Genomic DNA, 26,867 nt, shown 5'->3' on the forward strand with positions numbered 1-26,867 from the left:
CTGAAAAAATGTGTACTTCGCCGTATATGGTTGCTTTGGCCCATATATTTTCAAATTCGATGTGCTTTCTAGTAATTATTTCTTCCGAAGTAAAGTCAGAGTTTATAGCTATGAGGACACCTCCTCCAGATTTTTTCTGACTTAAAGACAAATTACGGTCGTGCCGGAATACGTTAAATAGATTTCCAACAATTTCTTCGCTTTTGACGCTTTCGTCCCAGCTACTTTCGGTTCCAAGAATGACTTTGAAAGAAGATGATATTACCTTTTGATGAATTTCCTTCATTTTGGCTGGACTTTTCATGCGGTTGAAATTCTGGCAATACACAAGAATTTCAGCCGCATTCTGTTTTAGTGCAGAAGAAGTTTTTGGAAAATTATTACTACTTACATTTACGTTTACTAGCTCCAAAGAGCGCGTCGATAAAATTTCTTCTTCATTAGACTGGGCGTCGTCGTTTGGTGATTCAAATTCTTCCGTGTTGTGCGTCAATGGTAGAGAAAATTCGCGTTGTAAGATTTACGTGACGGTACAACGCTTGTCGAAAATTTATTGCTACTTTCGCGCAATTGCTGAAGGCGGTGAGTTCGTTCGCTTACTAAAAATTGTCTGTACGACTGCAAGTCAGCTTCTGCTTCCGGCGGTAAAAGTCCATATTCCTGGTAGACTTCTAGAAAGATGCGCTTTAGATGTTCGGGAGACGTCGGGAGTCCTTCGGATGCCAAAAGCATTCGAATGCTGGTTGATGTTAGTCCTTCTATACAGACTGACGGCTGCTGGTCTTTCATATATGCCAAGTACAGGCGGACGATTTTCATTATTTTTGGGTCGCGCAGTCTAGCTTTCAGAAAGCGTCCGTCGCCGTTTGTTGACTGCTGAGTGAGCCGGACTATAGGTGGACGCATTGGGTCGCATTCAAATAGACTGTCTTGAGGAGGTGCTGGAGCTGGGTGTGAGGTATTGTTATTGCTGGCGTTGTTATTTCCGTTTTCGTTCAGGGTGGTGTTGGTCTGGTTTTCGGTTCTATATGTATTAATTGTTTCGCCTTTTTGGAAATTTATGAATTTGGATGTTATGTCCGTTGTTGGTGGTCCAGAAAATTGAAGTTTTGCAGCTGCCAGCAGGTCCTTGTCCAGAGGTAATGCATAATTTTTTGGAAGCATTGGCTGATTGCTTTCCACAGTTCTATGGATATTGTTGTTGGTGTTGTCATAGTCGTTGCTGCTGTAGATATTATTACTGACCTTGCGGTGTTCGCTATTGTGCTGAGTATAGTCGTTATTATTGTGATGATTGTGACGTGTGTTATTATTGATGTTGTCCGAATTTTTACGCTGTCGTCTACGTTGTTGTCTGCGTCTTCGCGCTGCAATTTCTGCCTGTTTTTCTTGAAAGCGGCGGGTTCGTTGCCTGGAGTCAAAAGAACTCCAGTCAGCTTTCCAGATTTTTTTGCTGCCTACTATACGCCAGCCGGAATTTTGTGAAGGGTCATTTTTCGCGTCATTTACAGGTGCGGACGGATGCAGTGATCGTTCCATCTCTTCAGAAAGACTAAGGTGATTGACGGACACTGATGTTGTATGCATTTTGGAGGTTTCAGCAGAAAGTACTTTTAGTTCGTCTAGTACTTCTTTTGCTGCAATACTACAATTGAGCTTACTAATTGACGAGGCTTCAATTGATGATTCAATTGCGTCAATTTTTGATTCAAGTGTAGCAAAAGCGTTTCCAAAATGCTTTTCCAAGAGTTTATTTGTGTGTCTTTGGATTTCTGCTACAATTGTGTCATTCACGTTTTCTGATATTTTTTCTTCGATACGATGGAATGATTCTGCCATTTTCGCGTTAAGCGGCTTAAAAAATTCGCTGTTAGCATTTCGTACGACGACCGAGAGGTGGTCGCTTACGTTTGCTGACAAAGAATGTTTTGATATACTGGCTAATGTGGTGGCTATTTGCTTATTTCCCACATGCCAATGTTGTTCAATGGCAGCCATTCGTTTTTCGATTTGTTCCACGGCGTCCTGCATATGCGTGATATTCTGCAATTGTGTGATGATTCGATGTTGGCTTTCTGTCTGCTTGCTGATTATTTGCTTCAGCGAGTATTTTTCCGTGAAGTCTGGTGTGCATTCTGTACATAGTGGCAGGACGAAATTCCGTAAATCGTCCTCCCACTCACGTTTAGCACCAATACAAGCAGCATGAAAGCTGCGTCCGCATGTTCCATGACACTTCCAAAGATGACGTAGACTTGTCATTCCACATTCAGGAGCGTTGCACTTCATTACGGCTGGAGTTCACTGCGCGGCGGACAAGATAAATTATTTACACACGGTTACGCGACGGTCAAAAATTGTTTATAAATACTAGTTACTCGCGGTTGCGCGACGGTCAAAATTGTTTATAAATATTCGCGAGGCTTTCGCAAGTCGGTAAAAAAAAAAAAAATTATTGTACTTATGTTACTGCGCAGTAAAAATGCGCGTCCAAACTCTTCGACGGTCAGCGGACGAAAAAAGAAGCTGGATGGACTTCGTGAATATCATGCCACTCGTGTCTATACCCGCTCTTCATATCACACCCTCCAAAGCGATGTTAAACAGCAAACATGAAAGCCCATCACCTTGCCGTAACCCTCTTCGAGATCCAAAGGGACTCGAGACTGCCCCTGATACTCGAACAACACACATTACTCGATCCATCGTCGCCTTGACCAATCGCGTTAGTTTATCCGGAAATCCGTAGTAGTGCATAATCTGCCATAGCTAATCTCGATCGATCGTGTCGTACGCCGTCGTTGAAGTCGATGAATAAATTATGCGTGGGCACGTTGTATTCGCGACATTTCTGCAACACTTGTCGAAGCGCAAAAATCTGGTCCGTGGTGCCACGGGCACCCATGAATCCCGCTAGATATTGCCCCACGAACTCCTTTGCAAATGGTGATAGTCGACGACATAAAAGTTGGGAGAGTACCTTGTAGGCGGCGTTCAACAGTGTGATTGCGCGGTAATTGCAACAATCCAACTTGTCGCCCTTTTTGTAGATCGGACACACGATGCCTTCCGTCCACTCCTTCGGTAGTAGCTCATCCTTCCAAATCTTGACAATGACCCAGTGCAGCGCTCTAGCCAGTGCGTCACTACCGTATTTCAGCAGCTCGCCGGGTAGCTGATCAGCCCCGGCCGCTTTATTGTTCTTCAGCCGACCGATCTCTTCTGCTACCTCCTGGAGGTCACGGGCTGGTATTCTGTCGTCTTCTGCACGTGCTCCAAGATCTATTGCCATATCGTCACCTCCATGTTCAGCTACATCGCTGTTAAGGTGCTCGTCATAATACTGCTTCCACCTCTCGATCACCTCACGTTCGTTCGTGAGAAGATTACCGTCTGAGTCTCGACACATATCGGCCTGCGACACATAGCCTTTGCGCGAACGGTTTAACTTCTCGTAGAACCTCCGTTTATCGTTAGCACGGTACAGTTCTTCCATCGCCACTTGATCTCGATCTTCCTGTTGGCGCTTTTTCCTCCGGAAGACCGAGTTTTGCCTGTTCCGTGCTTGTTTATATCGATCCACATTCGCCCTCATACGGTGTTGCAGCATTCTCGCACGTGCTGCATTCTTCTCCTGCACTAATTTCACTCGCATTCGCCGTCGAACCAATCGTTTTTTCGGTTCGGATTAATTGTACCTAGTGCCGCTAGAGCAGTGCTACCGATGGCGGTCTTAATGCCTTTACAACCATCTTCAAGAGTTGCTGCGCCAAGTTGCTCTTCCGTTGGTAGCGCTGCTTCCAGCTGCCGCGCGTATTCCTGGGCAACTCCGGTGTCTCGTAGCTGCTCGATATTAGGTCGCGGCGTACGACTTCGACGCGTGTTATGCACCGTCGAGAGTTTTGAGCGCATGCAGACTGCAACTAGGAAATGATCCGAATCTATATTCGCACTGCGGTAGCTGCGAACGTTTATAACATCAGAGAAGAATTTACCGTCGATTAAAATATGGTTAATTTGGTTTTCTATTCGTTGGTCTGGTGATCTCCAGGTGGCCTTGTGAATATCTTTGCGGGGAAAGAAGGTACTTCGGACTACCATACCGCGGGAAGCTGCGAAATTTACGCATCGTTGGCCGTTGTCGTTCGTTGCGGCATGCAGGCTGTTTGGCCCGATTACCGGTCTATATATAGTAAAGTGATCAGATTTTTTTTGGATGAATGCGGGACATATTGAATAGCTTATTTGCTAAATCTGTTGGGTAGTAAAGATGGGATCATTTAGAAATGAGGCACTTCATTTTGGCGATAGCGGCGTTCCCAGCGGCCGTGGATGCTAACTTTTGGTAGCGTTATGTTATTTGTAAACAGTTCGGGGCTCGGTATATTTTTTTTTGCAGATTAAAGGTAACGTGGTTTCGAGATATTCATCATGCAGGAGGAGAAATGGTAGTAACTGTGGGCGGTCACCTGCAGAATCCATCAGAGTCGGCGCGGGAGCTGGCGGCTCTGACGGATTGTTCTAAAAGAGCGGTGATGTGAGTAATTGAGGGTTGCAAAGAAACTGTCAGGGTTGTCCACAAAACGCAGGTCAGACATTGGAGTTGCATTCTTGATCGTCAACTGCAGTTGAGGGTCATTTGGAAAGTCAAGGCTGATCTCAGCATCACGGATTGTGCTTTGGCGACAAACACTGAATACTGACCGCTGTACGGCGAATCCGTTTCGGAATGGCTACACGTGTTACCGAGGAAGTGGGGAGCCCAACAGAAGCCTCAAACAATAAACAAGGGCTAGAATGCGGTCTCGTGGGATGAGGCCGGGTGCTGACGAAACGCGATGCATGTGTTCATGCTCAGGTTCGCGGTAGGGTTTGTGGTAGATTCGAGATTGGTTTTGGGGATGGGTTCATGATAAAAGGTCATGACTTGGCAAGGGATCTGTTTCACTGGCATTCGTGTGAAAACCAGTATTTTGTGACTGACAAGAATTCGGAGATACACAGGGTTAGGTGCCTCACCAGGCGGATTTTGCCATTCATTAAGTCCCATGACAGCCTACCGCAGTTTTAGCTTGCATGCTACAATGGACCATGGACTTCTGTTCATCTCAAAAGAGCTGAGTGCACCAAATTATCCCCGGGTTCTTCCAGTATTCAAATACTGGGGGATAAAGAAGCGAAAGCTGAAGATGAACAGAACAGTCACCAGACATTGGACAGATGAGGAGTTCGAAGTGCCGGCTGGACGTGGCCGTGATTGGAAAGGGTGTACACTGGCTAACGACCGGTGTCAGCAGTAGGTTTGTTCATGCAATGTTACTTAATTTCCTATGTTGCATCCTTGGAAACTGTTTCGATTAAAAAATCAATCAATGCGGGACATTTTCCGGGACGCTTAGTAATCCGGGACAAGCCATCCAATTCCGGGACTGTCCCGCATAATCCGGGACGTCTGGTCAGCCTAATATATAGCTTCCCGTCCTACCTGCGCGTTCATGTCACCGATAACGATTTTCACGTCCCGTCGCGTACAGCCATCATACACCTGCTCCAGCTGCGCGTAGAACGCCTCCTTCTCGTCATCGGGTCTCCCTTCGTGTGGGCAATGCACATTGATGATACTGTAATTGAAGAAACGGCCCTTAATCCTCAACTTGCACATCCTTGCGTTGATCGGTTGCCAACCAATCACACGCTGGCGCATATTTCCCAGTACTATAAAGCCGGTTCCCAGCTCGTTGGTGGTGCCACAGCTTTGGTAGAAAGTAGCCGCTCGATGCCCGCTTATCCATACCTTCTGTCCTGTCCAGCAAAGTTCCTGCAGTGCTACGACTCCGAAGTTTCGGGTATGTAGTTCATCATATATTATCCTATCGCAACCCGGGAAGCCGAGCGATTTGCAATTACATGTCCCGAGTTTCCAATCGTAGTCCTTATTTCGTCGCGTAGGTCGACGCCGATTGTTCCGATCCCTATTTTCTTCTTCGTTGTTGGTAACTTTTTGTTTTCCAGGGCGGCTTGTTGGGCCTGCCCCTAACCCCCTGTCTCGCCGGAGGACCATCGTGCACAGCACTGTTTAGAGTCCCTGCTGGCATAAGGACGAGTAAAAAAATCGGCCGCCCCTAACATGGAGAACAAACGCTGTTTGAGCTGCACCTCCTTGGTGAACAAACGCTCGTGTTTGACGAAGCATTTCCTCTACCGCCATGCTATGGTTACCGCGCCAGTATTCGCGTCGCACCTCCTCACTTCGCTATTGTCAGATTGACAGCATTGCCCAGGCTACGCCGCATTTGGTATCATATGACTCGTGGAGGCGTGAGGCGGGAGCTTGTGAGGACCAGAACTGTGTTTGACGCTCCTTCCAGGTTGTCAACTCACCATTTGAAGCCCTTGGCAAGGCCCTGAAGGCATTTCAATGAAGTAAACCATTTATTTGACTTTAATATTAGCAAAAGTAGATTTAGAAGTGCAATAATTAATTCAGAAAATTAGATCAATATGAATAATACTAGTCTGTATTGTACTGGCGACTGTAAACAACAATCTATACCTATAAAAATGGATTTCTGTCTGTCTGTCCCTATGTTCCTAATAGAATCGAAAACTACTGAACCGATCGGCATGAAAATTTGCATGTAGGGGTTTTTGGGGCTAGGGAAGATTCTCTCGATGGCGGTCTTTTGCCCTCAACTAAGAGGAGAGGCTCCCATACAAATCTATGCCTATAAAAATGGATTTCTGTCTGTCCTATGTTCCTTATAGAATCGAAAACTATTGAACCGATCGGCGTGAAAATTTGCATTTAGGGGTTTTTGGGGCTAAGGAAGGTTCTTATGATGGTTAGAGATCCCTCCCCCCACTAAGAGGGGGGGGGGGCTCCCATACAAATGAAACACAAATTTCTGCATAACTCGAGAGCTAATCAAGCAAATGGAACAAAATTTTACATGTGGGTGTTTTTGGAGACAAGAATTTTTTCTATGGTGAATTGAGACCCCTCTCCACTTTAGGAGGGGGGCTCCTATTCAAATGAAATACAAATTTCCTCAATTCAAAAACTAATTAATCAAATGGAACCATATTAGGCATGTGGGTGTTTTTGGAGGCATGAATTTTTTATATGATGAATTGAGACCCCTTACCTTTTTAGGAGGGAGGGGGGCTCCCATACAAATGAAATACGAAGCCGTCGGAAGCGCCGGTCACTGCGGAGGGCAGCCCCCCATAGAGATCACCTCTATCTAGGTTTATTTATTTTCCTAGATCTACTGACCTCAATTACTTTCCTTCAGTTGAGTCACCCCTGCGAAATGGTACTTTCTACGAAAAGATTTTCCGTGAAATGGAACATCCCGCGTAAGGTTTTTCGCGAAATGCTATTCTGCGAAACTCTATATTCCGCGTTATGGTCAACTGAGAATTGGTGTTCCGCAAAATGGAATTCGGCGAAATGATTTGTAATGATGGCGAATATTTAAATGCTATTCGCTTTATTTTATCAGGCTAAGCAATGGGGGGAGTTGTTTTCTACTTTACTGTGAGGAAAATTTGTATATTAAAACACACATGAACTCCCCAGAAACTTGCAAAACTCGAGATTGTGACAAAGGTCATCCGAGATTCACGATTTATGTACAACACAGTGTAATGGTGGGAATACAAAGTTTGTCGGGTCAGCTAGTGAATAAATAAATAAAAAAATATGCGACCTTCTGAAAGCTAGATTTCATCATGTTTAATGAACACATATCAAAAATTCTTAACCTATTTCCTACCAGCGTTTCGAAAACGCATCGCATTCTTCTATCGATTCCATAGACAGTTAAGTTTGAGGTGTCAACTTGAATCCAAGGTAACAAAGATTGAGAAAAAATTTAATCGACCTGTTTTTGCACAAAACTTGGATGTTACATATAACAAAATTACAGCCGTGTAAACATAACAAGTTTTGCTAACTTTCAGTCAACTCAAACCAATAACTTTGCCCCTGCAAGGTAAACACATGTCTGCGGGGTTTTAGTTAAACTAAAACAAAACTTTCCTGGAAGTTTCAGCTTGTTATCTCTGCTGGAAAAAGTGTGGAGTTAAGGAGATGATTGCCTTAAGAGTTTTAGTACAAAAATGTGCATTTTGCTGGCGGTACGGCAAAAGTTTAGCTAGATATATTGTTAGAAAATATCCACATGGCAAATATTTTAATCTTCAATGGTGGACAGTATGCGAAGTTAAGACTAAACCTGGCAGTCATGTAGCTCGAGAGCTCCGACTCGACTCGAAGTTTTCTGGAAGTTCGGTGGCGATTTCCAGAGAAACGGAGTTCTGTACAGAATAAGCCGGTGGAAGCCCGTAGATGACCGTATATGGGAATTGAGAATTAAGGGCAAATTCTTCAACTACAGCTTAATTAACGTATACTCACCAACAAATCATAAATCCGATGACACTAGGGACGAATTCTATGACAGGTTCGAAAGGATTCTACTACTACTACTACTACTACTACTACTACTACTACTACTACTACTACTACTACTACTACTACTACTACTACTACTACTACTACTACTACTACTACTACTACTACTACTACTACTACTACTACTACTACTACTACTACTACTACTACTACTACTACTACTACTACTACTACTACTACTACTACTACTACTACTACTACTACTACTACTACTACTACTACTACTACTACTACTACTACTACTACTACTACTACTACTACTACTACTACTACTACTACTACTACTACTACTACTACTACTACTACTACTACTACTACTACTACTACTACTACTACTACTACTACTACTACTACTACTACTACTACTACTACTACTACTACTACTACTACTACTACTACTACTACTACTACTACTACTACTACTACTACTACTACTACTACTACTACTACTACTACTACTACTACTACTACTACTACTACTACTACTACTACTACTACTACTACTACTACTACTACTACTACTACTACTACTACTACTACTACTACTACTACTACTACTACTACTACTACTACTACTACTACTACTACTACTACTACTACTACTACTACTACTACTACTACTACTACTACTACTACTACTACTACTACTACTACTACTACTACTACTACTACTACTACTACTACTACTACTACTACTACTACTACTACTACTACTACTACTACTACTACTACTACTACTACTACTACTACTACTACTACTACTACTACTACTACTACTACTACTACTACTACTACTACTACTACTACTACTACTACTACTACTACTACTACTACTACTACTACTACTACTACTACTACTACTACTACTACTACTACTACTACTACTACTACTACTACTACTACTACTACTACTACTACTACTACTACTACTACTACTACTACTACTACTACTACTACTACTACTACTACTACTACTACTACTACTACTACTACTACTACTACTACTACTACTACTACTACTACTACTACTACTACTACTACTACTACTACTACTACTACTACTACTACTACTACTACTACTACTACTACTACTACTACTACTACTACTACTACTACTACTACTACTACTACTACTACTACTACTACTACTACTACTACTACTACTACTACTACTACTACTACTACTACTACTACTACTACTAACATTTTGCTGTTCAGTTCGCTCCCACAATGAATAGAAGGTAGAACATTAATGTGCAACTTGCTGAGCAATCGCAGTCAGTAATAAAGAGAATAATTTGCGACTTAGTAAAGTGTGAATTTTTCTCTTCTCTTATTTTATTCTGAGGAGGAATCATCCCTGCTACCAAGACTTGTTCGAATAGAATTGGAAATTATTCCAACCAATTATGAAGCGACAATTTCTAGTCAGACCGAGTTAGAGTTATTTTCAATTTTTCAATAAGGCTTATACAAATTTGAAAAAAAGTTTATGTCGCCCCCCCCCCCCCCCCTTCAAAAATTTCCGAAATGTGAAGGGGCGAAAAAATAAAGTGTTATATTATTATGTTGCATTCTTTAGTGAAAAGTAATTTTTTTACAGTTCAACGAGTTTACATCTATAAATTATCCAATATGTGCAAAGTTAAAGCAATTATCCCGTTAGTATTGATCAACTTTCCTTCACCAACTAATCTTTATGGTTCCTATTGTAAGTCACAGGCGACTATTTTGCGTTCGTTCGTTCGTTCCATTTTAATTCAACTTGTTTTAAAAGAACCGAATTACATTGAGGTAAAAATCAATCAAACAATATATGAGTGAAATTCTGTACCGCTGTTGACGGAGAAATTCCCAATTGCAGTTAGCGTCATAGGTACTAGATAAGATAGAAACACGAGAAATTAGACACTCCCGAATATCAGTTATTGGTGCTTGAGGAGCTCCAAATTGGTCGTTTTATTCGGTAAAGTGTCCAAATACGTACCCTAATTTTGGATGTTAGGAACGTTAAACACAGAGATACAGTTCTTTACCATGCATTGGATGCATGCAGGAAGGATGTGACTGAACTGTTCGAAACTTAAAATTTACGAAACAGTTTGCATCCTTATTATACAAAGGTGAACACGTTATTGTTGGAGAACAAGCATCAACAGAGGAATGAATGGCCTGATATTCAGTACTAAAAGTTGACCAAGAAATAAGCGGTTTCAAACGTGAATAGTTTCAGAGATTTGTTTTGTTGAAACATGTCGGTAGCACAGTATATGCGTTTCAAGTAAAAAAGTGATAGGGACCTAAACTACCATTTTCACACTATGATCAAACTGGTTCATCTCTACCAGGATCCTTACTTTATGTGCTTGGGTCGAAAAATATCGAAGTTTGATTAGGTTTGAACTAAAATTTAAGTACTGTACAAAATATCTTACATTTTTAATAATATGGGAAAATATACGCTGATTTCTTCTCCTCTTTTGTTTAGTTTATTGAACGTTTAATGTTATTATTTTTTTCTTGCCCCCCTCCCCCCCCCCCCCCTCAAACAATATTTTGAGACCAGGACATAAACTTTTTTTCAAATTTGCATAAGCCTAATCCGCATTGAAAATCAATAGTTTTATATATTTTCCAATTCGATTTTCCTATCAATTGGCGTAGATATCTTGGAAATCTATTAAAAATTGACTGAATTACAAGCCGAAGCGTTACCGCTTTGATGACGTCATTTCCAACAACCAATCACGAAGCGAGAATTCTGGTTAAGCATAGATTCATTATTTTCAATTTTTCAATAGTTTAACCTCAAGAATCAATACTTTTCTTCATATGGGTCAACGCATAGAAGATTTTCCAATCGATTGGTGTAAGAATATTGAAAACCGATCGGGAAATCGCTAAGCAATTACGGTCTTACCTGAGTCACAACGAATATATGTGTTATTGAAATGTATACTATACCGTTTTATTCGTTTATAACGTATATGCATTTTATTCAGTTAATACGAATATCAAGAAGTTTTTTGTAACTTATGTTTTTATTATTGCTTTAAACCTGTAAAATGTTGCACGAATAACACTCTAGTTAACAAGGAAAGCATTGCATACTACTGTCACTTGAAAAATAACGTTTTTGTAAGTTATTTTCAGGGGTATGAATTAAGCGAGGGAACGTTGCTCATTTAAACTTATTTCTGATTTTGAGCTCTCGCGAACATAACGTATATTCGCTATGAGTCAAGTAAAACAGTAGCGTTCAAAACCTAACCACTTTTGATTTTTTGGAATGACACCCTATACCAGGCCTGGCCGTAAGACATCGTACTATGTCAAAACGTTGTTTTAAACGTAGATGTCATAGTTTTCATGTTACATAATAATTTCAACTGTAATAAGCGCAGTTTGGTTAACAAAGGAGCAAATTTTTATTTTGACGCATGTTTGAAGCTACTGCCGCGATTACATAGTTAGCTTTATAGCCAATTTAGCAAGATGGCATTCTCATTCCGAAAACATATTTATGATTAATAGCGGCGTGCGGATGACTGCATTGCAATTCCCTGTTTAGTGTCTTCTGGAACTCGAACCTGCAGCGTACTGAAAATAGACACAAAAAATACTAATTTAAACACTTTCATACATAGTTACACGAAATGTGAGGCAATAGCTCATAAAGAAAACACAAATACCGTCATCCGGGGATACTTGCAACACCGGGGTTACTTGCAACACTTTGGCGCATCGCGCTTTTGACAGCTCTAACGCATTTGTTTGTTAACATAACCATTTGTACCCAATGCCATATTAAAGAAGGGACGTTTACCTATTGTTTAGTTAAGTTTAACCCATTACATCATTATTTTGCTTGTTTTTATACGATTGGAAAGTAATACCACTTTTAGAGTAGGAAAAATCGATGTGCAAAGTTGTGTCAGTTCATTGACATGGAATTATTTTTTTATTGTTTGGTTTCTGTATACAATAAGTGCATCATATAAGCTAACAAATAGCTACTTTGAGCTTTGTTTATATTTTGAACTTGGAGAAGAAACGATGAATTCGTGTTGTTACTTCCAATATGGCGCGGCTTGCAGCACTTGTAAAAATGAAAATGATCGTAATAAACAGTATGTACAAAGTAAGTTGTGGGGGGGCTCCGTAGCCGCAAGGTTACCGAGTCTGCTTTGACAAGCGAGTGGTCGTGGGTTCGAATCTTAGTAGAATCAAGCCATTCGATGTCAAGTGACTTTAGCATGGGTTTATTCTCAGGCCCCTCCATTTACCCTTCCTTCGTGCTGTATTCTATATTTAACCCTCTGAAGCCTCTTGACAGTGCAAATGTCCCTCCTATAGTTAAGTGTACTGGGTCAGAGGTACGAATGAGTCCTCGTCAGGGACGGCTATAATATGGGATAGTGCTGGCAGCGAGGAATAAGTGGGTAAAGTAGATCAAGCATTGAAGGAAGGGTAAACCCCAATACACGCAAGCACGCATACAATTTAAAATAAGCATATCGCTCATTCAATAGCGATTATAGCAAAAAGAAATGCAGTGCAGGTCATACAGCAAACACCCGGGCGATATTACAATAGATCAACTACACTGGTCGCAGTAATGAGTCCACACATGGAAAAAAAAAAAAAAGTTTGCATCTGTACGATGTTATTTTGTCTAGCACAATCTCCAGCAATATTAAATTTGTGAAAAATTCCACGTGCCTTGAAACGGCAATTTGGACCGACATGCTGCATTTTCACCGAATAACTTTAAAAAAGCGATAGACGAAATTGGGAAACAAAAAACGCCTCCAGTATCTCTTGTTTTACTACAAATAGATTCAAAATATCTCAAAATAGTCAGTCGCGGTTTGAAATCAGATATAAAATCATAAGAAACGCAAAATCAGAAAAGTGTTGCAAGTAACCCCGTTTACTGGGTGACTTGCAACACCCCTATTTTCAGTTCATTCTACAGATTGATTTAGTTTATATTTTTTCTTACAATCATAAATCAAAAGTACTCACCACTATACAAGTTTTGGCTACTTACACTTGGACCTAAATGGTATACTTCGAAAGTTATACTAAGTCAAAGTTCAAAAGTGTTGCAAGTATCCCTAGATGACGGTACCTAAATATTCAATGAAACCGTAACTTAAAAATAAAATAAAGTATTCAGCACTGAAAAACCAGATTGCAATTAAGGGTGACGTGGGTAGGGGCTCCGTAGTCATGTGTATGATGTCCTGCGGTTCACCATCTAACACCAACTGACTCACTTATCCCATTTACGCGGGAAGTTGTCAACCGACGCTCTGCCGTGCCAGTTACACGCTACCGGCAACTACCCAAATAATGGGTCATTAACGGTTGTACAACATTTTCCCGAAAACCGTTTTCCCGAGACCCAGTTCCCCGAAGGATATTTTCCCGAAACCTATTTCCCCGAATGTATCACTTTCCCGAAAACCATTTCCCCGAATGTACTACTTCCCCGAACACCATTGCCCCGAATGTAATACTTCCCCGAAAATCATTTCTACGTATGTACTATTGCCCCGAAAACCGTTTGCTCGAATTCACCATTTCCCCGAAAAGTAACGTTTTATATTTCGAGGTCGCAAATTATACGGGCGTTGAAGCTAAGTACATCAGGGATCAGAGAATTAGGCATTACTGCGAGGCGGGCAAATTCCGTTCGGCTAATTTTGGCTCCCAATTCCGTGCAAATGGTCTTAAAGTCAACAATATCTTTCAACAAAACATGCACATTTCCTTCAATAATGTTTGAATGCTTGAGACTATACGTTCAAACATTTTTGTCGAAAATGTTCTGTACGTTCCGTTAGGAAACCGCCACCTTTAGACCTGCTCAGATGCGCTGTTAGTAGTCATTTTTCCGGCATTATCGTTGTGTAATTTGGGTTCATTTCGTCCGCATACTCAGTCAGCACCCAGCAAACCAGATATCGTATATTCATGATATCACATCGGACTCGTATAAATGTACACATGTTGTAAGCACATTGTGTAAATTTCATCATATGTAATGCACACGATGATTGATATACGAATTAATAGTAAAAATCATAAATAGGTCGAAAGATAATCGGGTTATGCTTAGCGAATATCGCATATGACGATTTCTTAGATTTAGTTACCAACAATGGCTATCATGAAGATGTAATCGTATTTAATTACAGTTTTCATCGGATTATGTTTTGCAAAATGTCTTATACGACATCGTTTTAGATTTACATATAAGCAGTGATAATCATGAGATTCTAGGTGCATTAAAATATGATTTGCATCAAAACACGTTCAAATTGTCCAAGTCCAGTCGTTGAACAGTGTAGACGTATTTAAATTTGCTCGCGTTACTTTTCGCGATCGACACGTATTAATTTTGTTCGTTTTGTTTGTGCTAGATTTACAGTTTAGTTTTGTGAACATGAATTGTGAGATTTGTTTGGCGGATTCTGCCGTAGATTCAGTAATGTTGACATGTGTCGGATGCACACGATCATTTCATGCCGCCTGTGCCGGAGTTACAGTTCAGCGAGGATCCCTACGCAAACGAGACAGAAAGATCGACCCACTGGCATATATACTGCCGTGCTGCAGTTCTTGCCAAACACTAATAAATGTCGCTATAGATCTGAAATCGCTAACTGCGGAACAAGCCCAGTTAGTTGAAGTAATTAATAATCACTCCGAAGTGATTCATCGAACAACACAGCAAAATAATGTATGCGCCATACATGAAACGATCGAGCGCATTGAAACACAAATCGCTGACGTTAAAAAAGAGCTGGCGGCCGGCAGAAACACAGCTGGTAATGCTACGTCGATTAAAAACCACGTGACATCTATGATGGAAATAGCGATGCACACATTCAACGATAACATAGCTGCTACGTTACAAACAATGACGTCATCAATTTCAGCTGACTTGAAACTGATCAGCGAAGAAATTAAATCGATTTCAACTACGTCTAATGTAATAAATAATGGTGCCGTCTCTGCAGACATGTTATATAATTGGCCAGCAGCAGAGATTATGGGTGCGATACACAATTTATCGGAAAAAGTTACTCAATTAGAATCCCCCCAACATGCACCCGCTCTTAGCATAGCTGAGGAATTGAATAATGATAATGGCAATGATCATTCGGGATGGCGATTCATTGGTTCTACAAAGCGTTGGTCTGCTGACTGGAGGAAATACGATGAAAAAATAAAACGACGCGAAATGCAGGAACTTAAGGAATTCAAGGCGTGGCGAAATCGGAAGAAGCGCTCTCAACGTCAACTACGTGCTACTATGAACAACAACTACATCAACAACAACAACAACAACAGGAGTCACAATCATAACAGAGGATCAAATAACTATAACAGTAATAGTAACCGGACTAATATCAACAACCGTAGAAATATTAACAACAACAACAACAACAACCGCAGAAATATTAACAACAGCAACAACAACAACAACAACAACAACAACAACAACAACAACAACAACAACAACAACAACAACAATTACAACAGAAATTACAACAACAACAATTACAACAGAAATAACAACAACAGCAACAGGAATAACAATAACAGCAATAGGAATAACAACTACAACAACAACTACAGGAATAACAACAATATCAACAGGAATAATTACAACAACAACAGGAATAACAGCTATATTTCTTTCGATCATCCACAACACAATAACATCAGCAATCATCGAAATCATCTTCCCCCGGATAGAGTACTACTTGCGGCTGCTAGACATCACTTTTCTGGACCACCTTTGAGACCTGCTATACAATTTCAGCGGGGAGAAACGCTCAACCCTTACACAACAAATGATGAACCGCAACGACCGATGGCATCTAATTCTTCTGCTACACATTGTATGGCTTGCCTGCAGCAACACTCGTGTTTTTGATGAAATAAGTCATAGTTCGGTAAATATGTTTGATAACCACGCTACTATTAATACTCATTCCAAACATTGCTTGGAAAATATACCAAATAATTTTATCATTGAAACCCCATCAACTTCTTCGCTTAAGGGGGCATAGTACTTTTAACACCATATTTTTTGCCTTATTTCAAATATTTTTTTCTCGATAACGCGAAAAGCAAATCGATTCGGGTTTTTTGCATATTAAACATTGCACTTTATACTAATATTTACAGTTTTGTTTGCAAATGTGAACCACTTCCCCTCTCCCCTTTGGCTCCTTGAACATGATCATTCGAAAAAAACATGATTTGCGGTACCATGGATTGGCGCTAAGGGGCTTATCCGAATTGAAAAATTCCAAAACGACATGAAAGTATATTAAATTATCTCGTGTTTGACCCATCCTTTTTTTAAAATTCGAACTCATAACAAAATGGCGGACATTCAAATATAAAAGTAAGGTTTTTAGTCGAAAAAATTGACTTTAAACATTTCTAAAAAATACAAAAATTGTAATACCGAAAAAAGGATGGGTCAAACACTAGATAATTTTGTTGGCTTTGAAACAAAAAAAGAATCATGAGAATTGCTTGAGCCGTTCTTGAGATATTTATGGTACCGACTTTCAAAACCTGGTTTCGAGAAAAACGACGTTGAAGTTTTTATTCGCTGTGTAATCGCTCCAGACATGCGCGGTACAAATAGCTGTAACTTTGTCAATTTTTGGAATTCATCGAAATGACTTGAAACACATATGGTCAAAATGTTAATCTTTCGAAATAATCAATAAAAAAAATTTCGATTTTTTTGAATTGAAAAAGTACTATGCCCCCTTAATTATTCTACGGTAACTGAAGTTTCGGTATACTGCCAAAATCTAAACCGCATGCGAAGTGCTCACAAAATTAATGAAATTCAAAAGAATATTTTATGTTGCTCCTTTTCTATAATTCTTGTAACCGAAACTAGTTGGGATGATAGTGTACATAGCGAGGAAGTTTTTGGTAATAGATATAATGTCTATAGAAATGATCGTAATTATCAATTGTCTGAAATGAAATCAGGTGGCGGTGTATTAATTGCTATTCTATCAGAGCTAGACTCAGAGATCATAATCACTCCATCATTTACCGAATTTGAACATGTATGGGCGAAAGCACGAATAGCTGGTGAGACACATATCTTTGCGTCCGTCTATTTTCCTCCAAACAATGCACGTAAAGAAAACTATGAAAAGTTTTTTGAAGTCGCGGAAAATGTCTTATCTGAGCTCTCTCCTGAAATAAAGCTTCACATATACGGAGATTTCAACCAACGCAATCTTGACTTCATTACAGACATTGACAACGAGAGCATTCTTCTCCCAGTCGTTGGTGAAAACGAAACCTTGCAATTAATATTTGACAAATCTGCCAACTTGGGTCTTTATCAGATTAATCATGTAAAGAATAGGCAAGATTGCTACTTAGACTTATTGTTTACTAACATAGGCGAAGACTTCTGCGTAACTGAATCGCAAACTCAATTATGGAAAAACGAGGTATTTCATACCGCCATCGAATATTCGTTATTTATACATGAAAATCTGCGACCCTACGAGTGCGAATATGAAAAAGTATCGGACTTTCAGTCCGCAAATTATGGGAACATAAAACAAAGGCTTCACAATATTAATTGGCAACATGTATTTCGAAATGAAAACAATGTAGAAATGGCTGTCGAAGCCTTCTATAAGCTCGTATTTGAAATATTAAAAGACGAGGTGCCTATGAAACAACGAAGACGTCAGGCTCATTCAAAGCATCCTATATGGTACAACAGTCAAATAAAAAATATAAAAAATCGCAAGCAAAAGGCACATAAAGGTTAGCTTAGCTTAGACTGATTGCACATATCAATGGTTGCACTCAGGGATTGATCCGAATCAGTGAATTTGCGCAATGAATCAAACGAATGTGGTTGGGAGTGACCGGTCATTCTCACTGTGCAAAATTCAGTGACTCGATATATGAAGGATCAATAGCTGCGCCGGCCACGTCCTTGCAATCAGGTGGGATTGGGGAAGGAGTGTTAATGTAATCTTTGTTTTTTTTTTTTTTTTTTTTTGGGACCGTGTTAACCTCTGCATCCCAGCAAAGATTACAGGAAGGAGTTGACTTTTGTTAGTAAGGTAGGCTTGGTTGGATCGGGATTCACCTTGATAAGTGATGTGATCGGTTGTTTTTTTTATAAAGATATTATTATGTATTTTTTATTATTTTTTGGCGTTATTCTTATATTCGACTTTTATTGAGCCGGCTGTTTCGAGAAGCTTGTTTAAGATAATTTAGATATGTGAACAGATTTATGTTTGGAGATAGTTTAAACCAACAGTAGGCCGTCCCTTATTTTTTAAAAATTGACCTAGCGATGAGCTCAACATCACAAAATGTTCGTTTTTTTATGCAGAATAAAATGACGTGTTGTTAAGGTCCCTGCGATAACGTTAAGTGGTCCCGCAACGGACTTTTAGATAAAATGATGTGAATGACCGGATCCTCCACACAATGACAACTATGCCACTATAGTGCGTACGCTTGGTCATCCTTTATTCATTTTAGTGATGAGTTCAACATCACAAAATTTTCGGTTGGCCGTGTAGAAGAAGATTATATGCTCTTAAGACCCCTATGATAACATTAGGTGGTCCTCCAACGCTCCGTAAGTAGTTTAATGAGCGACCTCCAACGTAATGACAAGCTCTTTACTGCAGTGAGCATTCTAAAGGTTCTAGCAAACAAAAATCGAGGCAGTCATCGCATGTGTCATTTTCAAATCAATTAGTTTTATTTAAAACGTAAGTCAATTAGTACATTTTACGATCCTACAGAGTTACGTAGGGGTGCCTTCTGTTTGTTTGGAAGTTTCTTGCAGCAAGTTCTGAAAAGCCTTTTCTTTTTGGGTAACATTTCTGTTGTAGCCTTGCATTAATTTTATTGGTTAATGTTTGTATTATTTATATCGACACCAAATGATTTAGCAGCTGCTGCCAAGATTACTGGAGCAGAATCTGTGCTAACCAAGGGTACGTCGCTGAGAACATTCCGTTCACCTCATTCATAGAAATTTTGTTCAGTCTGTGCCTTACTGTGCCGCTGAGGTGCTGATCGTGTAAACCTGCCAAACTCGCCTGCGCCCAGCCAGACTGTTTTGATCGTTTTGACAATAACAAACATAAGCAGGGCTGCCAATTTCTAACATTTCAAAATTTAAATGTCAAAAAGGTGGGCCACAGTGTGCCATGAACTGTGAAATGAATGTACCGCAATTGTAATCAATGAGGTAAGCTGTTCCTTAAATTGAGCCTGCAACAATGTTCTAAGCGACTTACCCTTGGTGCTAACCTTTGAAGCGTCAAGAGCCTGTGCTAATTCAGGGGTCACAACATTCTGTGTTCCTCTGCGTCTTTGTGGAGATTCTGTCGATACACGATATTCGTCTCCATCGCTTGTATTCGTAGAGTCTTTATCTTCACTAGATAAGCAGAGAACTACGGTATTGGCTGCAGTTTAAAAATGTTGTAATGTTGAATCTATTAAGATAGAGCGCTATTTTGACAGTGGTCGATCTTCAGAGTATTTTCTTCGGCTTACCATGTGTTTCCAAAATGAATGTCGAAGAATATCTGTTGAGTGTGAGTGAGCCAGTATCAAAATAGCCTGATACCCTAAATGTTTAACAACTATTACCTATCATTGACTGGTATTCGCTCTTCTTACGACGTTCTTCCAGCAACTTTTGTCTTTGCTTCCTACGCTCCTCTGCTTTCTGTTTCTCCTGGATTTTGCCAGCAAGAACTCCATCGACACCAGCAATAGTACATACACGACGACCTTCTTTCTGATCCTTCAGAAATTGTATATCCTCCAACAGAGCTTGCTTCACTATTGGATCCCTTTTCTTTAAACATTTTGCTGCATATCCGTTATCGCCGTGCGTTTGGATATATCGAAAAGATTGTCAAGCTTTTTGCAGAAGAGAGTCTCTCGATTATGTTGCGTTTTGCTCTCCTTTCGTGATATTTGCTTGCAGAGTGCCGTTAATTTAGCGTGGAGGGATATGATTTTCGTAATGCAATGTGCTTCCTGGATTATTGGTATTTTCGTTTTCTGCCAGTAGCACAACACTTGCTTAACGGCGTTCTTCGCACTCACTTTAACGGGAAACTAGCAGTCATTAACTTTTCGTCGGAAAGCCCAATTTTGGATGCAGTTTTTCGGCCCAAAAGCGGGATTCTGTTTATAAAAATGTCAATCTGTCATGTCTTCTTGTCAATCTGAACACAGCGAATATATTTTCATAAACAAAATTTTTGTTTTAAACAAAAAAACTGCTTTTGAAATTGGCACAATTGATGACGACTAATTTCACCTTAATTGGAAGTTTTGCCAATCGGAGCTGGTAATAAAACGCAGCTCATACTTGGTGTATCGTGGAAAGACGCGCACCAATTATAAATTCGCATTGAGGTCACTTCTTAGCTTATGCGACATTGTTACTACTCAAAATATTTCGATAAATATTGGCAACGGTAGCGAAGATGAAACACACGCGCCGAAGAAATAGTTCGATTTGATATCAGGTATCATGTGATGATATCTGTATTACAGAGAGCGGTATCAGATCAAAGAACTTATTTTCATTCATTCACACAGATACACACAGGCTATTCGTGCTTGCATTTTCCTATTGACACTTATTAAACGTACAATTACAGTAGCGTGCTTCAGCCTTACATAAATCGGTTGCTGGTGTCACTACCTACCTAATCGTCAAGAAAACTTTTTTTGAAATGCATTTATGTCGCCGTAATTGGCCTTGCCAGCGTTGCTGATATTGTTCAGGGTTTTGCGTGAGATAAAAAGAAAAGGAAGTATTTTTGCTTTTGTCAACACTCACGCGTTGACAGTTTGGCACGAGATTTCCTGTAAGTGCGAGCAGCCTTCGAAATCTCTTTCAACGCTGGCAAGGCCAATAATCGGAAGAGAGGAAGACCAAAGAGAATCTCTCAATGTTACTTAAAAATTACGCGAGATATCATCTTCCTCTGCACGTCAGACTGAACATTTTGTGATATTGAATTCATCACTAAAACTAAATAAAGGATGACCAAGCGTATGCACTATAGTGGCGTATTTGTTATTGCATGGAAGATCCGGTCATTCATATAATTTTATCTTAAGGTCCGTTGCGGGACCGTGACCATCTCTGTAACGTCGATTCCAAGCCCTTCGACATTTTCTCCTAAGTTTCGCAAGTTCTGCGTTCCACCATGGCGTAGCTCTTGTAGCACCCACTGTTCGAAGCGGACAAGCTTCTTCACATGCTACTATTATTAGGGAATTTGTTTTCTTAACGACCTCTTCTAAGTCAGCTGGAGAATTGATAGACGGAAAATAGCCATGGAATTTAGTTGCCAGTCCTTCATTGAAGAGTTCCCAATTCGTTGAGATTTGGGATTACGATAAGTTGTAATACTCAGTGAAACAGCTATGTGATCAAAAGATATATACTTATGATCAGACAATGATTGTTCAAACTCATCTAGTACGCGACAATTATATCTAATTCATGCGAAATTCTGTGTGAACAGAGTTTCATATTCAACACTTCCTCACGACCGGAATGCGCATAAGTTGGCCGATTTCCCACATTGAGTATATGTAGATTGGTCCTGCTTAAGTACTCGATCAGATCGGAGTCTCTCGAATTGATATTTGAACTACCCCAAATAACGTGATGTGCGTTCACATCACTACCAACAATAAGAAGAAGGCTTTTTTCCTCGCAAAAAGACACAACCTTTTTGAAGTCAACAGTTGGCGATGGCACATCATGGGGCAGATAAGCCGAACAATACACATAGGTTTTGTCGGAACGCTCACCAGTCAGCTTCACTGTAATAGTACACAGGGTGTCGATTACCTGGAAAATCAGGGAAAACCTGGAAATGTCAGGGAAATTCGTTTCAACCTGGAAAAGTCAGGGAATGTCAGGGAATTTAATTTAAAGTCAGGGATTTTTGGCATGAGAAGAAAATATACCGAAAAAGTTATGGCATCGCAGGATAACATTTACTTCAAGTGTCTGGCACCTTTTTATTCAAGGTATTCGCGTATAAAGCAAAGCAAGGCCTAGGTGCTACATTCCGTTATCGAAACTTGACCTTCTGTTTTTATACGACAGACTTCGCAACCAGCTGTTGAGTACAGGACAATTGCAGGGCCAGTTGCTACGATCCTATTGACTCTAACAGCCTCTCCCAGCCGAGATTCGAACATACGATGACTGGCTTATTAGGCCCTCGACGCCAACTGGGAGGCGGTCTTCGCGTATACCCGAATCATGAATGTGTGACTGACCTGCATTAAACCAGATCACGTTTCTCAACCACGGTTGGACCGATTTGATCGACTTTGGTTTCAAAGGGAAGGGCTCAAGATCTAATCCCCTGGGCATGGCATAACCTTGAGGATTGCTTAACTGCAACCAGGTCCCAGGGCTGGTCTGTATCTTTACACAAATGGAAGATGCACACTAGTGATGCCAAATGTGGTGAAGCCTACCAAAAGTATTTTTGAATCAATTTATTTGGCAGAACGTTCCAAATGGTAGCAAGACGTTCGAAGATTCGAAGATTCGATTTACGAATCTTAATTTATATACATATACCTGTTTTCTATTGATTCAGGGCTTTTGGTAAGGTTAATCACAAAGATATTACCTTTGACTTGGCTTGCCCGAATCGCGAATTTTAATCTATCCAGGGCAGTTGCCCAAGGGGTTTTCGTCTTTTTTTCTTCTTTCAGTTTGTTTTCGCTGGAAGACCAAGTAAATGTCGACAAACTAACACGACCTGAACAAGAAAAGAATCTGGAACAACATGATAACAACAATAATATGGACCAATAACTGATTCAGGTGATGTGACGGGCTACAGAGAATCCAGGTAAAGCTAACAAAGAAAAAGGCAAGAGAAAGGTAAGCGAACCAGTGATATTCAAAATTTATAATGTTTTCTAATAGGTTTAAATATTACTAAGTTTATTATTATTTCTTCAGCGAAAAACATAACATGGTTGCATACTGAATGAAAACTTGCCTAGAAGCGGGTGTTAGATTGGTCGACAGTAACTCAAAAATTCATTAATACATTTGTCAATCAATTGAGTTTTCTTTTCAGTAGTTTTTAGAAGTATTAAGCGAACAAAGTTTAGATTCACGTCAACGCAATGCATATACTGCCATTATGCACATATCAAGTATGTACACTAGAGTGTTCCAAAATAGCACTATGTCAGAAAACCCGGGGGCTCACCCCTCAAATGATAGCTTAGGGTGTCACAACAAAACTTTTATATGACGTCAACATTGGTTGCCGCGATTTAGGGGTCGCACATTTGAGTTTTATGGAAAAATGGCATTTTTCAGGAGTAAATTCAAAAAAATATTTTTAGAAATGTTATAATAGATGAAACAAGGTACCTAACTATTTTTTTCACAATCATTGGGACCTAATACATCCATAAAAAAGTTATGGTGGCATGTCTGGAGTCATATTTGGTTACAAAAATTTATTGAATTTGGCAAAAATTTAAAATTTTCGAAATTTCATTTAATTAAACATCAAAACAGGGTATCAAACAGTGTCTTAGAGCAACGTAGCTATACTGTAAAGATGGGAAATTTTATGACGAACAACTTTGCCGAAGAAAGTAAAGATGTATCTTTAAATCTCGCTGAGATATTCACCGTTTTCTGAAGGCGGAACAAATCACATTTCTGTAATTTTCAAATTTTAGCAGTTTCAGGTGCAAGAGGTAAATGAAAAAACTTGAACTGTTTACTCTAAACGTCACTTACGTTTTTGATAAGAGGAAACATGCACCTTCCAAAAAATTTGGCACCATTTAGGCTCAAGTATCACTTCTAAAAAGGGCGTATTTATTTTAATAGGTCCTCTTTCATCGACTATCGCCAATAGCCAATAGATTTGTGGGAAGTTACCAGGCCGGCTTCATGGAGGGTCGGTCTACAACAGACCAAATCTTCACCCTGCGGCAGATCCTCCAGAAGTGCCGCGAATTCCGAGTCCCCACGCACCACCTGTTCATCGATTTCAAAGCCGCATATGATAGCGTAAACCGACAAGAGCTATGGAAAATTTTGGACGAAAACGGCTTTCCGGGTAAGCTTACTAGACTTATCATGGCTACGATGGATGGGATCCAGTGCTGTGTGAGAATCTCGGGTGGATTGTCGGACCCATTCGAATCTCGCAGGGGACTTCGACAAGGAGATGGTCTTTCCTGCCTGCTATTCAACATTGCGCTTGAAGGTGTTATAAGGCGAGCGGCGATCGAAATGCGGGGCACGATTTTCAATAAATCCAGTCAATTTATCTGCTTTGCTGACGACGTGGATGCTGTCGGCAGAACATTTGAGGCGGTGGAAGATCAGTACACCAGACTGAAACGCGAAGCAGAGAAGATTGGATTGCAGATAAATACGTCTAAAACGAAGTATATGCTGGCGGGCGGGACCGAGCGCGACAGGGCTCGCTTGGGCAGCACCGTGGTAATCGACGGGGATGAGTTCGAGGTAGTCGACGAGTTCGTATACCTTGGCTCGCTGGCAACAGAGGACAACAATACCAGCCGTGAGATTAAAAGACGTATTATCAGCGGAAGTCGGGCCTACTACGGACTCCACAAACACTTGCGGTCGAACAATCTGAGCCCCCGTACAAAGTGCACACTGTACAAAACGCTAATTAGACCGGTTGTCCTCTACGGGCACGAAACGTGGACATTGCTAGAAGAGGACCTACGAGCACTCGGAGTTTTCGAACGGCGGGTGCTAAGAACCATATTTGGCGGAGTGCAAGAGAACGGTGTATGGAGGCGAAGAATGAACCACGAGCTCGCGCGTCTCTACGGCGAACCAAGTATTCAGAAAGTGGCTAAAGCTGGACGGATACGTTGGGCAGGACATGTTGCTAGAATGCCGGACAACTATCCTGCAAAAATGGTTTTCGCATCAAATCCGGTAGGAACAAGACGAAGAGGGGCACAACGAGCGAGGTGGCAAGACCAGGTGGAGCGAGATCTGGCGAGCACAGGGTGCCCGCGGAACTGGAGATCAGTTGCCATGGACCGAAACAGATGGAGAAATTATACTACGCAGGCCTTGTCATAAGACGTTAGGCCAATTAAGTAAGTAAGTTATTTTAATAGGTGCTATGTTTGAGAAATTGTATCTCCTGAAAGTAGGTTTGCTCCATAATGAAGCCTAAGCGTGAGTTTTTGAAAAATGAATTTTAAACATGAAAAAATAAAGACTGAAAAAAAATTCACTATGCTCCAAAGTCAGGAAAAAATGTAAAATTAAAATATTCAGGAAATGGTAACCTCGATTTATTTTTGGAAAAATAGTGGTGATTTGATACATTTTGAGACTTTTTCTGAAATGGAGCAACATTTATCAAAGGATTTTGTAGAACAACGACTTTTATGAATATTTTGTAACCTAAGATTTTTATTATATTTCTTATTACTATTCTTATATTTCTCGTTATACATATATGTAATTTGAATTTTAGAACAACTTCATATGTGCTTGACAACACGTGTTGTCGTAATTAGCTTCTAAACGTTCACGTTCACTTGTGTTGTAATTAGCTTCTAAATGCAGCCGTATTTAGGATATTTAAAAAAAAGTTTAAAATATTTTATATTTTTATTATAAACGTGCCGTTTTCATATGTTATCCGCGTTATATTACCATGTTAGCAACTAGAATTAATATTTGCCTGAATACACCTTGCTGATTCTACCATCTACTGATAGTACAAAAAGGGTCAAAAAAAATTTCAGTGTTTATTTTTTCAGTTTGAAAAATCAATTTTCTACAACTCACGCTTAGGCATCATTTTGCAGCAACCCTAGTTTCGAGAGATACAATTTTTCAAACATAGTACCTATTAAAATAAATACGCCCTTTTTTAAAGTGATTCTTGAGCCTAAATGGTGCCAAATTCTGTGGAAGGTGCATATTTCTTCCTATCCAACACGTAAGTAACGTTTGAAAGACATACTTCAAGTTTTATCATTCTCCTTTTTGACGTGGAACTACTAAAATTTGAAAATTACGAAAATATGTTTGGTCCCGCCTTCAGAAAAACGTGAATACCTCAGCGAGATTTGAAGATACGTCCATACTTTCTTCGGCAAAGTTGTTCGTCATAAAATTTCCCATCTATACAGTATAGGTACGTTACTCTGAGATAGTGTTCGATACCCTGTTTTGACGTTTATTTAAATGAAATTTCGAAAATTTTAAATTTTTGACAAATTCCATAAATTTTTGCAACCA

The 26,867-nt window shown here is 40.1% G+C and overlaps 1 protein-coding gene across 2 annotated transcripts in view; it reads right to left on the bottom strand.

Annotated features, from left to right (window-relative positions):
- Window positions 1–11,543: 11,543 nt before the first annotated feature.
- LOC128745182 (integrator complex subunit 7) overlaps window positions 11,544–26,867 on the bottom strand; it is a 528,653-nt gene continuing 513,329 nt past the window's right edge. Inside the window, exon 13 of one of the 2 annotated variants that reach the window (XM_053842197.1) lies at window positions 11,544–12,079. In XM_053842197.1, coding sequence (XP_053698172.1) covers window positions 12,007–12,079 — 73 coding nt within the window. In that variant the 3' untranslated portion in view covers window positions 11,544–12,006. The remainder of the gene's footprint in view (window positions 12,080–26,867) is intronic. The other variant, XM_053842199.1, reaches the window with a different exon arrangement.

Source organism: Sabethes cyaneus, chromosome 1, assembly GCF_943734655.1.
Source record: "Sabethes cyaneus chromosome 1, idSabCyanKW18_F2, whole genome shotgun sequence".
NCBI lineage: Eukaryota > Metazoa > Arthropoda > Insecta > Diptera > Culicidae > Sabethes > Sabethes cyaneus.